This window comes from Zootoca vivipara, chromosome 16 (genome assembly GCF_963506605.1).
Source record: "Zootoca vivipara chromosome 16, rZooViv1.1, whole genome shotgun sequence".
In the NCBI taxonomy this organism is placed as follows: Eukaryota; Metazoa; Chordata; class Lepidosauria; order Squamata; family Lacertidae; genus Zootoca; species Zootoca vivipara.
This window is the reverse complement of record NC_083291.1, coordinates 17,298,186-17,312,091: the sequence shown is the minus strand read 5'-3', so window position 1 is coordinate 17,312,091 and position 13,906 is coordinate 17,298,186. Positions and strand designations below refer to the sequence as shown.

The 13,906-nt window shown below is 43.9% G+C and overlaps 1 protein-coding gene across 4 annotated transcripts in view; it reads left to right on the top strand.

Annotated features, from left to right (window-relative positions):
- The window catches only part of SLC44A1 (solute carrier family 44 member 1), an 81,795-nt gene that overhangs the window by 43,107 nt on the left and 24,782 nt on the right, over positions 1–13,906 (top strand). For all 4 annotated transcript variants that reach the window (XM_060268884.1, XM_035140582.2, XM_035140583.2 and 1 more), the window contains exons 6-8: positions 6,114–6,283; positions 9,322–9,411; positions 12,704–12,843. In XM_060268884.1, coding sequence (XP_060124867.1) covers positions 6,114–6,283; positions 9,322–9,411; positions 12,704–12,843 — 400 coding nt within the window. The remainder of the gene's footprint in view (positions 1–6,113; positions 6,284–9,321; positions 9,412–12,703; positions 12,844–13,906) is intronic.

Below are 13,906 nucleotides of genomic sequence, written 5' to 3'. Positions count from 1 at the left end.
AAACGAAGGATTATACTTGAGAGAAGTTGCAATTCCATTAAGACATGTAATATCCCTGGATATAATCAACAGCCATTAATAAAAGAACAGAGGGTCACTTTGAACAAATTTATTATTCTGTTCGTTATTAAAAAAAGGGGCAGCACATCGCACACCTACCTGAGTCAGAACTCCTGAAATAGAAATTAGTCTCATGCCCTGGATTCTCAAGAGTCCCATTTATTCCAAGACATCATGTAGTAACCACTGACCTCATTTTTTATTCATTATAGCAAAGTTAGATTTTGTCTCCTACACATAATACCAGGTAGTAGATAATCACTGGCTTCAGCAAAAGGGAGTCCAGTGTAGTAATGGCTAGCTATGGTAAATTTGGGATTGCAGAGGACAAGGCCGTCTCTGAGCAAGAGTAGTCCCGGATCAAGAGATTTTGCTGCCTGAGGCAAAGGACAAGATGGCACCTAGCCCTATGCCATTTACAGAAGCTGGCCAGATTGAATCTTATTTTAACAATGGGGCCAGAATACTGTCTTCCGCCGCACCTGAGGACAGCAGGCTAGCTTATAGAGCAGGGGTCAGCAAACTTTTCAGGGGTCAGCGGGGGGCTGGTCCACTGTCCCTCAGACCTTGTGGGGGGCCGGACTATATTGGGGGTGTGTGTGAACGGATTCCTAGGCCCCACAAATAACCCAGAGATGCATTTTAAATAAAAGGACACACCCTACTCATGTAAAAACACACTGATTCCCAGACTGTCTGCGGGCCAGATTTAGAAGGCGATTGGGCCGGATCTGGCCCCCGGGCCTTAGTTTGCCTACCCATGTTATAGGGCATGAAGCCGGCTATGTAGCACATGCATCTGTGTCCACTCCCTGCTTCTCAGTATCTGCCGCCTGAGGCAACTGCTTTATTTTGCCTTATGCTGGGTCAGGCCTGCCCTGTCAACAAAGGGTTATGGCTAGTACCTAAACAACCATGAAACTGGTTTCAGTGAAGCCAAGGTGGTTTTACACTTGCTCTTCCTCAAACAACAGTCAAGCCGCCCAGTGCTGCATAGCAGACTGCTTTCGAATTGGAGGGAAGTTTCAGGAGGAGCAGCTCACCTATGCTATGCTGGTTGGAAAACAGTTATTTCCACGTAAAATTGTACCAACATGCAAGTCACGTACAAAATATTTCACTTCATGGGCCTTGGGTAGTGGCAAATCTAATTCTCTGATAACAGAAGTTGCTATTCCCGAATCTGCTGTTCACATTGTAAAGACAGAAAAACAAAACCACGTTTAAGAGCATTTGTTCACACTCCCCACTACATGGGCGATGTTTTATAAGTTTTATCTTTAATATGTTGCTTTCTACAAAAATCCCTTTATAGGGTAGAAATTGTGAAAACTTTGCTCTCAGCAGTGAGTATTTTCATTTATTTTGGGTGGAGAAGAATCCTAAAATTTGGTACCTCATGTTTCAACTCATGTGCCTTTCTCTCAGTCAAGTTGTAAATTCATAAGTAATGAAAATGTTTATTTATGTTTATTTTTATATTATTCATTTATTATTTTAATAATAAGTGCTGTTATTGCTGTAATTATGTGTATGTTTTAAAATTTTGTATATGTATATATATTTAATTCTATTAATGCTCACTTGTTTTTAATGATTCCGCCCCCCTGTATTTTGGCAATTCTTGTTTTTATCTGTAAGCTACATTGACTCGTGTCAATATAATATTTATAGTAATATATAGTAATAATAGACACAACATTATTATTATTATTATTATTATTATTATTAAACACCTAAAGTTTCCTAAGTGCTGCACAAAGATTAAAAAAACAAGATAATTCCAGCCCATAATGTTACAATATAGCAGGCAGAACACATTTCCTTTCCTGTTATTTGTTTTTCTTATTTCGGCTTCCTACTTGTTCTGCTTTACATTGTTAGTCGCATTGAACATTTTGTTGTTGGGTGTCCTGCAAATATTGTAAAATGAAACAAGCACATTTTAATAAAGGAGAGGCAGACAGAGAGGGAAATCTAGACCCCAGTTCTTAAGGTTCCCAAATCATTCTTGCGATAGCCAGCTGAAACAGAAGCACTTCTCACCTCTCTCCCTCTCTCTCTCAAATGTAGCCTGGTGGAATGGCCCCCCGCCCAAAGATGACAGTTCAGAGAGGAGAAGAGCCCAATGCAGCTAGTTTCGTAGCCAAGCAAGTAGAACAAGGCCTACTATCTGGTCGCTTCCTCAGGTGTATCCAGGTGAAGCAGTTGCTAATAGACAGGACCTAATGCCACAATATATTTGAGTGTTTTTCTCCAGTGTTGTATGAGAGCTAGGTAAGATTTCTTCCATAGAAACTGGGATCCTTCTGCCTAAAGTGCATATTTTCTACATACAATCAAACCTCAGAACTCAAACGGCTCCGTTGCCGAATGTTTCAGTTCCCGAACACCGAAAACCCGGAAGTAAGTGTCCTGGTTTTCAAACATTCCTTGGAACGCGGAACGTCCAATGTGGCTTACGCTTGAGTGCAACCAATCAGAAGCTACGCCCAGGAACTCAAAACGTTTTGGAAATCGAACCGTCTTCCGGAACGTATTACTTCCGGGTTCCGAGGTTTGATTGTACAGCTAAAGTTTTAGAAAGTACAGTATGGTGTCTCATAAGAAAGTATTCAGAATTAATTGAAATGAATCTTACATAATGGTAATACTTACGGTTAGAATCGCTTTTTGCAAAACAAACAGCTTTGGGGATTTTATATCTTCCCCCTCATCATGCACAGGACAACATCAGGAACTCCATGCATCCTGGAACAGCTCCCTTCAGGCTGAGGAGATCACGTGTTTGCTGGGGTGGGGGTGGGGGTGGACATGATGTAGACAAGGGTGAGGTTCTCATTGGCCCCTTCAGGCTTTCGGAAATGAACTCCTAAATAGGACTTCAGTAGAGGAGCATGAAGGTGTGTCGTTGACACTCTGGCCTCGCTTGCCTTTGCAGTCTGAAGTTGTACAAGCCAAGGAAGTTTTAGCACTCCATCTGCACAAACTACGCTTCAGTCATTGCAGCTCGCTTGAGAGCTTACACTTTAGAACTGCTTGTCAGCTATGTGGAAATGGAGGCTCTAAAAATTCTCTAGATGTGGCAGGTTGCAACTTCCTCTCAATTTGGGGATAATAATTAGACAATGAGTGTTAAGTATGTTTGCGAGTGATTAAGTAATAAATCGTGAAAGGGATTTGTTGAAGGCAGCATATTCTATTCTGCCTGCATGAAGCGAAGGTTGAGCATTTTTTTTGAAAGACTTCCCACCGAGGACCCAAAAGGCATTGCATACTCAGCTTGCCATAACTTGCTTGAACCTGGCAAGTAAGACAGCAGGAACTGATTCAGAGACAGAAGAGCCTAGAGGTTAAATAAAGCCCCCTTTGCATATGAAAGAGTGATTCTGTTCATTGACTCCAATTAGAAAGACAAGTGTCTTGCAAATAGAAATGCGAAATCTTCTCTGTGTGCAAAGGGAAATAAAAATAGGTTTGACAGTCTGGTATAAATTTTGGTGGCAGCAATGCTGCTGTCTGTGTAGGAAGAATGGGGGTTGATGGGAACATTAACATGCCAGGAAGTTGTGCTTTTATCAGTAGGCCCTAATTCCATGCAACATACTGATGACTGAAGTGTGGAATTTCCCTTCCATTCTTTACGGTAGAGATTTGGATATTATTGCAAAAGCATTAAGTTGATACTTCGGCACCACTGCCGAAGCACGACTTCAGCTATGCTTTTGCAGCACATGGAACAATATAGGAAACTGGGGCCAAAATTTGTATTTAGCTATGGTGGCGCTGTGGACCCAGGTGGCGCTGTGGTTAAACCACTGAGCCTAGGGCTTGCTGATCAGAAGGTCGGCGGTTCGAATCCCTGTGACGGGGTGAGCTCCCGTTGCTCGGTCCCAGCTCCTGCCAACCTAGCAGTTCGAAAGCACGTCAAAATGCAAGTAGATAAATAGGAACCGCTACAGCGGGAAGGTAAACGGCGTTTCCATGTGCTGCTCTGGTTTGCCAGAAGTGGCTTTGTCATGCTGGCCACATGACTGGAAGCTATACGCCGGCTCCCTCGGCCAATAATGCGAGATGAGCGCGCAACCCCAGAGTCGGACACGACTGGACCTAATGGTCAGGGGTCCCTTTACCTTTACCTTTATGGTATGTCAAAATAGGAGACTTCAGCATTTAAATAAAATATATAGAGAAGGTCTGCTATGTTTGGCATTCCAACACAGTTGTTTCTTAAATGCTATTTTCCTACAATCGTTGGACACCTTTTTGTTCTAATGTCAGTGGAAGATTTCCTTAAGCCAACATGAAATAGACTTAAAATCTTATGACCAGAATCTAAATCAGTCAATGACCAGCAGGTCTCATGTGACCAACACAGGCCTCCCATGCAGCCGGCCCAAGTGTTCTCCTCCTCTGGTGTTCAGTTTACTGCATCTCCTCACCATAGGTGCCAACTCCCAGATTGAAAATTCCGGGATCGGCTGCGGCGCAGCACTGGAAGTGACACTGCGGCCATTTTGGAACTGGGCAGAGCAGCACCGGAAGTCGCTTCTACGCATGCTCTGCCCATTTCCAAAATGGCTGCAGTGCCAGAAATCGCTTCTGCGCATGTCCAGAGACTCCAGACATGCACAGAAGGAGCCTCCCCGGGCCAGTAATAATCCGGGGGAATTACGGGGTTTTTAAAAATCCAGGCTGCCAGCGGGAAACGGCTGGAAAAACGGGGGTTTCCCAGGGAATACGGGAGACTTGGCAGCCATGCTCCTCACTACAGAATTTTGATGCTGTGGGTTGTCCTGTAAAGAGTGCTGCCTGTTGCCCAAGCTGAGCTGAGTACAATTGCAAGCGGGGTAAGGAAGAGTACAGGACATCAACATATAAATCACAAGAAGGTGCACGTGTACATCATGCTCCTCTCAGCCTTCCAGACAACTGTTTGACAGGCTGGGAGGAACACATTCTGTTCTGTGCTGGGGTGGAGGGAAATCTGCCCTGGGAGGCTATTGCCATTGGGACCCCTGCTTTCAAAGGCATTTCCCCTCCTGCTTGGCTATAGTGGAGTTGAAACGGACATTAACTGGACTCCTTGGGAAAGCATTGATACAGATAAAACAAAAACAAATCATTGTGTTTGAGACTTTGGGTTTGGTAGCTGCAGAATTAGGCCTGGAATTCTAGGTATATTGCATTGGTGTGTGGAGGGTGTTTGTGAAAGAGTGGAGGGCTTAATGTTTGTCTGAGATATGTGTGGGTGTGCATGTGGGCGTGCATGCCCAGACCACACCACTGGCATTCTCTTCCTGTGTAGGCAACCTTGGGGGCTAAAAGGTTGCCTACTATGATCTAAGGAGATTTACATAGAATTGCCAGGACTCCCTCCCCAACCCCCACGGCCCTATCTCTATTTTTCCCTTCCCCAACCTGCTGCTGAATATCGACAGAGCTTTTGGAACAGTATTCAGTACTGTATGCGGTGCTGTAGGTGGAGGATACATTAGCTGCTGCCCGTAGGGGAATTGTCATGGTCCCTGGTATGTATACATGTAAAATGCCCTGAACTGCCTTTATGTCATGCTACAGTCTCTAGAGTCTTAAGGTGAGCAGCCTTACTTCTGGGAGTTACAGAAAATTGTCTGCCCGAGGCTCACCGCAATCTGAATATTTTCTGGAAATGTCTCAAAACTTCTACGTTACACATAATTATATCTAGACACATTGGACTAGCGGAGTAAATTTTTTTATTTTTATTTTAAAATTGTATTTGGGGGCTGATGGGTTTTGCTCTGTGTTCTGAGTTGACGGGGCGGGAAACATCAGAACGTGCACTCCACCCTCTTCTCGGGATATCTTGGTTTTTTAAAAACAGCATCATGACCCATTACAGTCATCTCCATTTATAGCAGCACTTTTCCGTTAACCTTGCAGCTCTTGGTTAGATGTTTACGAGGGTGGAGTGTACTACATCAGTTCACCTTCCATTTGTGTGTTGATGTGGCATTTATATTACCTAGGAGTAATTTTTTTTTCTGATTTTCTTTTCCTTGTATCACCAGTGCACCTATTCCATTCTTCCATCGCTGTGCTCCTGTGAACATTTCCTGCTATGCCAAGTTTGCAGAGGCCCTGATCACCTTTGTCAGTGACAGTAGTGTCTTGCACAGGCTGATTAGTGGAGTAATGACCTGCAGAGAGATTATATTGGGACTTTGCTTGTTATCACTAGGTAATTGTTTTTCTCGTTCTTAGCTATTTCTACAGTACTGCAACAGGAGAATGTGAACATCTTCTGTCCCCACAATATGGAAATAAAGCATGTTCAGTATTCGCTATTATAGCAGACCATTCCAAATTATATTTCCTACCCAGCAGCTGAATTAAATGGTTTTTTAAAAAAATATGTATGTGCATTTGACTCTCCTTATATGTAATTAATGTGGGGATTTTGACTCAGCTCTGTGTCACTGTCATTGAACCCTCTGCTTTCCTTTAAAACAACTTCCCAAGTGTACAGTATTCATAAGCCTTGGGCTTAAGCTTTGGGTTCAGATTGCTAAGTGAATGTTGATACTTAACCCTTAATATCTTCAGGGACTTGGGTTAAAGTAGGGCTGATATTTTTATTTTTTAATAAATAGTCTCCCAGTTCAGTGGGAGATCGCCTGAGAACCACATGTAAGGTGCTCCCTCAGAGATCTAGCAAAGCAAAACAAGAAGTCAATGAAAAGATCATTTAAGCAAATGTGAACATCACCATAGCTTTAGTATAGCTGCCCTTTTTGATCATGGTTGCATGAATTGTGGAGCTTGCACTTTAATAAACAAAGGCTATCGATCATTCTTGGAAGAGAAGGCCCATATTTCAAAATTCTCCTATTCTCTGTTTCTGAAACATACCGGAACCTAACTAACCCTAAAAAAGAGTCCCGTGAATTAAAATTTTTATTTGATTATTTCAAATGAGAGCAGAGCTGACACACACATGCCCCTTCCCCCAAAAAATAACCTTTTCAGTGGCTGTTAAGAGGACACTTCGAAAAGTTCGAATGAAGTCATATAAATGCAACAAAAGGAGAACACAGACCCAGATGCACATCAGAATGTGTCCTGGGATGTTCATCCGAGTGTAGACGTTCTCTGCCTGCTCTCAACGAGATGCAGCATACTTGAATGTGCATTCTGAAGCACATTCTGGCATGGGTACGGCTGCGTTGGCTTTAGAATGAGGGCAGCACAGTTTTGCCTTTCCTTGGCATCACCTTGTAGTCAAATCTGATTGGCTCTAGGATGTTATTATGTTACATGATCCTCAATTGGCTGAGATTATGTAGCAAAGGAGAAAGAATTTTTTATTATTATTTAAAAAATCGCACAGAAACAGCAATAGAGGGGAAATGACTGCAATAAAGAGCAGGTTTGGGCAGAATGCTCTCTCCCCCCCCCATAAAACTTCACTTTAACTTTAAATGTTCAAGGGTGAACATTCAGTGCAGTTTTAATTAAAATTGGCTTTCAGTGATTAATCAACTACTTACTTGAATAATCAATTAAATAGATTAAAGATTGCAGCCGTACCTAAAGCCTCTTCTTAATTTTGTGCAGAGTTGAAAAAAACATTATTTGCATTATTATGTGACATTGGAGTTTTGGTATGAATTAACCCAGACAGACGCAGGTGGCAGACACAGACAGACACAGGGCCTAGGCAGGGTTTGCCAATCCTAGGCAGGACTTGCCAGAGGGGTAAAAGAAGAAGAAATCCTGTCACGCAAGCAGAATTTCACCTACAGCTCCTAATTATTAATACTAAGCTAAAGTTTCTGTTTAAACATATTGAATATAATAGAAAATGCCGATGGAAGACTCCATTGATTAAAAATGGAAGCCAAAGTGGCCCAGCTGTTATATAAACCCCCACAGGAGGAAAACGATTACATCAGTGATTGATTATTGATTATATCAAGACCTGTTACAGTAGAATAAATAGACAATTAAAATAACAGAGAAGCACAAGCATGTTAAACTCGTCACCTTGGGAGGAATAATGGAAATGTAGACCTCTGAAACTTGGTAACTAAGTTAAATTGATTTTGCACGATTGTTGCCAAGTTATGGTCAGTGTAGCTGATTTTCACTTAAAAGCCTTCACATTTCATGCAGCAGTGAATATTCCAAATGTCGGTGAATGCTGGCATGCATTGTGAATGTTGACAATCCCGGCTGAAGTTACTAAATGTCTGAAAACTGATAGGCATTTCCCCATTTTATCAGTATTCACTAGCGTATGTTCTGCGTCAGATTTAAGTGATTGTCAGCATTCACCTGCTCTTCTGTGTTTTTGGATACAGTACTTGCTAATTTTGGGCTTTTGCTACAGTATACCTTTACATTTGCATACACATAAACAAACTTTGTTTTTTGCTAAAATAAAAAAAAACCCTTCAGTAGCACTTTAAAGACCGACTAAGTTGGTCTTTAAGGTGCTACTGAAGGAATTTTTTTTATTTTTGCTTCTACTCAGACCAACACGGCTACCTACCTGTAACTAGAACTTTGTTTTTTTGCTGTGAATGACCAGCTAGGTTCATTTCAGGAACAGGGCCACCTCCCAAGTTATACCTGCAGTCTGAAAGCCATTGGAGCTCTTCATGCTTTCCCAAGGCAATGTAGTTTGTAGGAGACACTTGCCCATGCTGGCATTATGATACTAAGTGCCAAGCGATGAGACCTTCATGTTCCAAATCAACAAAGAGCTAGACAAGTAGAAGATTGGCAGTGAAAAGATCTTATTTAATGACCTCTCCTGAAAAACGCAGCTCAAGCATAAAGTAGCATGTGGTTCTTGTCACAATCTTGACATCTTAAATTCATACTTGTCATAATAATTGTGCTTTTTGAGCATGTGTGTGTCTGCATGCAACTTTTTGGGTTGTGCTCAACATGAGTTGTGCGGTATTTTTGCAACTCATGATAATAAAGTTGCAGCTCTATCATGTCAACATTTGTTCTGTCATTGTACGTGTCTGCATCTCTCTGTTAAGTACATACCGTATATCCCATGATGTGTATAAATGTTCATATAGGGTTGGTTTGTTTAACTGGCAAATCAGACACTGAGTAGGGTAGATAGTTTATCTTGTACATTTTTGTACAAACAGTTAAAAAGGGAATTCAATTGTATTTGTATTAATAAAGTCTCTTTTTTTGTTTTTGCTGGTTCCACTTTAAATAATTACCCTTCTTATTTTCTTTTGTTTTCTGCAGTGCTTTCCATGATTATGATGGTGATAATAAGATACATTTCAAGAGTGCTTGTTTGGATTTTAACAATTCTTGTTGTTCTGGGATCACTTGGTAAGTTGCTGAAGCTGGTCTGTTGTTGTTGTTGTTGTTGTTGTTGTTGTTGTTGTTGTTGTGCCCATCTGACTGGGTTGCCCTAGCCACTCTGGGCGGCTTCCAACAAATTAAAACACAGTAAGACATCAAACATTAAAAACTTTCCTATACAGGGCTGCCTTCAAATGTTTTCTGAAAGTCAGAGAGTTGTTTATTTCCTTGGCATCTGATGGGAGGGCGTTCCACAGGGCAGGCGCCACTACCAAAAAGGCCCTCTCTCTGGTTCCCTGTAACCTCACTTCTTGCAGTGAAGGAACCAGCTGAACCTCAAGCGACAGCAAATGATCCAGGAGTACTGCCAAGTTACATACCCACTCCTTCAGAGAGAGTGTAACCCCATCAAGAGCAGGCAACCTCCCATCCATCCGGGCTAGGGAACCACCCACTAACAGTCCCTCAGTCGTATCTGGATTGAGCTTGTTTGTTAGCTCTCATCTCATCTCATTACCAAGGCACATCCACTGCCTCTCCTGCCGATGTAATGGAGAAGTAGAGCTGTAGGTCATCGGCATATTGCTGACAACGTCCTCCAAAACTCTGGATGGTCCCACTCAGCGGTTTCATGTAGATGTTAAATAGCACAGGCCAGGGGTCAGCAAACTTTTTCAGCAGGGGGCTGGCCCACTGTCCCTCAGACCTTGTGGGGGCCGGACTATTTGGGGGGGGACGATGCAAGAGCACTACGAGCCCCTGTGTCTTGCGAGCGGCAGGGGCTGGAGGCGACAGCGGAGGGATGATGAGCGGTGCGTGAAAGGGCTCCGGAGAGGGGCTGCTTAAAATGGTGGCTGCTCAATCGCTGCTGCTGCTGGCACCAACAAAGCTTAGCCTCCTTCCTCCTCTAGGCAGGGTGGGGAGAAGCCAGGAGGAGGGAGGGAGGAGGTGCTGCCGCCGTGTGAGTGAGAGTGAAAGAACATGCGCGCTGGCGATCCATGCGGTGATTCCCGGACCTTCAGCGGGCCGGATCCAGAAGGCAGTTGGGCCTGATCTGGCCCGCGAGCCTTAGTTTGCCGACCCATGGCATAGGGGATAAAATTGAGCCCTGAGGAGCTCCACATTGAAGGCTCCACGGGGTTGAAAAGCACTCCACAAGCAACACCCTCTGGTTGCTGAGCTCCCAAGTAGAACTGGAAGCACCACAAAGCGGTGACACCATCCCCAACTCAGGCAGTTTCATGGTATTGAAAGCCGCTAAGAGTTTGAGGAGAATTAACTCGGACATATTTCCCCTGTCTCTCTCCCAACAAATGCAGGGCAACCAAAGCAGTTTCTGTGCCAAAACTGGGCCTAAACCCCAATTGAAAGGGACCTTGAAAATTCCATATGTTTGGGGGGGTTAACTAGTGCGGTCCTATGCTGGACACCCTCTATCCAAATGGTCCCTTAGCTATGGGTATCTATCTGCCAGAATCCAGATCACATGCAAGCATCATTCCCAACGTTGTCATGGGCATGGCCTCATCCAGTCCCTGCCCTTCCCATGTTGTGCAGGAAATCACTGTGTGGAGCTTCTACTTGTGTACGTTTGAATACGAGTAGAATCCCTTGGAGTGATACCCAGAAACCCAGATAAAGCAGGGTCCCTGATCACCTGGAAGACTTTACTTGTGTTCAAGTGAAGCCTGTGCAATGTTGGGAAGGTCAGGGATGGAGCCAAGGGTGGGGGTGGACCTTGTGTGATGTGCCCTGGCATTTGTCTGCTCAGGCAAATGTTGAAGCATGACTTGAGAATGAGGCGCATACAGTGGTACCTCTACTTATGAATTTAATGCGTTCCGAACGTACATTCATAAGTCGAAAAAAAATTGTAAGTCGAATCCCATAGGAATGCATTGGGAGAGAAAATTTGTAAGTCGAAGCAAACCTATCTAAAAATTCGTAAGTAGAAAAAATCCTATCTAAACCGCATCCAAGATGGCGGACGGAGCTCCATTCGTAAGTAGAGGTACCACTGTATGTCCTTCTGGGTTGTTCTATGAGCATTGCAAAGATGGGAGTTCATTTTCCTGCCTTTAAAGAGAGACACTGGAAGAGATCAGTAGGGAAGTGACGCTTCCCTTTGTCCTTCTTGCTTCCTTTAAAACCATTCACCTTCTACTTCAGAAACAATTGATTTGCAGCCATTGTTGCACTATTAAAGCTATGCCCATGGGAGCAATATCCATTTGGTTTAAGGATTTATGGGACTGAATGAGGATGCGGCCAATTATTAGAAAGAAAAATAAAGGGACAAAGCACTGGCAATATTTACATTCCACAATTACCTCCCATTGATGATTTCAGGGAATAAGACTTCGCTGAATAGAAAAGTGCAAAAGAAGCAGGCAAGGGAAAGATAGTGATACAAGATAAAAAGCTATAAAATTACAAGAGTGTTATTGGCTGTCTTTGCCCTAATTGTATTGATGCACTGCATCAATATTGGCATGAGGCATTTGTGAAAAGCCACCCACTAACAGCAGTTTTCTTCAAGCCAGAAGTTGGAGGAGGAAGCAGATAATAACCCTTTCCACCTCGTGATCCTTGGGCAAGATGATTTGGAGATCGGAGAAGAGGGCATTTATTTATAGAATTCCAAGTTTCAGTTTCCAGCAAACAGAATCTGCTCAAAGCAGGATACAAAGGACCAGGGGAAACAATCATTAAAAGAGTAGTAAGCAGTTAAGATGGTTGTCTCCTGTCAAGTTACCATTTCAGCAAAAACAGCATCCACCAAAGGGAACTGAGAAGTTCAGCCGGGGTCAAAAATGTATTTGGGGGGAAGGGCAAATGGATGCTCCATTGATCCCAGCTTTTTTTTTAAAAAAAAATCCCTCTTAGTTCTCACCAGTGATGAAGGTGGAATGCAAAGCAAGGCCTCAAGAAATAGAGAGACATCTATGAGCAGGCTTCAGGGAGAGGTGCCAGTTGCGATTCTGGTTCATGCCGATCACCATATCCTAGCCTATTGAGTGTCTTAGTTAATAATTCCTGTGTATAACCTTTTCTTGCCTGGAACTCCTCAGCTTCTAATTACGGAACAGCATCATAGCTCTGGTAAGATGTCTTGTAAAAAGCAAGCCCTCTTTGATCAGTTGTCTTTTGCGATATCAGAATGCCACACCGCCCTGACATTTATGTTGCAGCAGATCAGAGAAGTCTGAATCTAGCCTGGTAAAGGATGAAACTGGCCAAGCTAATTGTGCTCCTTATACATTATTACACGTATGTTGCGAAACTGAAATGCACAATATCTCCTCCTTCGTGGGCACAGGTGGTACTGGAATATTGTGGTGGTTGTACGCCAAGCAGCGGAAGTCTCCTAGTGATACTCTTACAGTGGATCAGCTTCAAATAGCCAAAGACAATCGTCAGGCCCTTCTGATCTATGCCATTGCAGCTACGGTCTTCACGGTACGTATTTAATAGCTGTGGAGTCAGGGCTCCTTGACACATGCTGCATATCTGTGTAGGCCAGAGCAGGAAGCAAAGTATTCAGCTTCACGGCTGCAAATGACAGCTTTCTCGCTCATGCAGTAAGCATTTGCAATTCGTATGTGTGATGCTGTACACACAGGTACAGGCCTATTCCCCTAGTCCCTGTAGGAAAACGCGAAGCAACCCTCGTACGTTGTGGAGTATCAGGTAGGTTTTCTGTGCGGGGAGAAGGCAGACGGGCTTGTAGGCTGCCTCCCACAGGGCCTGGAACCTGCCGCATCAATTAGGACATTGGGTTGTATCCAACATCAGTCATACTGAGATTCTGGAATTAATTAAAATTAATGGACATGACCAACAAAGGTGCATTCGTTTCAATGGGTCTTTTCTGAGTAAAAACTAGTTGATGCAACCCATAGTGGATATGCCCCTCTCATGTCACCCAAGTGCCCCTTTCTTCCAATTGCTCCTGCATTTTGCCGAACGTGAAACTAAGCACTGAGCAGGAAGGAGGGTGCAGTGGGTGCGGGCTGCCCTGGGTGTCACCACTGAGGGGGGTGACAAAATGCCGGGCGGCACTCACCGTAGGGCCTGCAGCATGCCCGAGCCACATGTCTCTCCTGGGAGAGACGGGTGGCTTGGGTGCACGCAGGCTCTGCGCTGCCGAAGCAGTCTGCCCGCTGCCTCCCCCCCCAGCTATAGGGCGGCTGAGTGGGAGGAGTCAGGGAGGAGGCCCCAGAGGCTCATCTCGCCCCGCTCCTATAGGTGCGCTGCCCCAGGCACCCCAGTGGCTTCCTCCGCCGCTGGCACTGAGATCTTATGTGAACCAGCCCATAGAAATCCATTGACAGCAGTGCATTTATAACAACATTATGGCTGTTGTTTGCTTTCTCTGTGTATGTGAGTGAGTGAGAGAGGGACAGGTGTCAGTGGTACTGAAGGGTTTTTGTTTTGTTTTTAGCATGAGAAGGATGAGTCTGGAGGCAAGGAGAGGGATATATAAAACAATAAAAGCTTAAGTTTACATATGGAGCTAGTG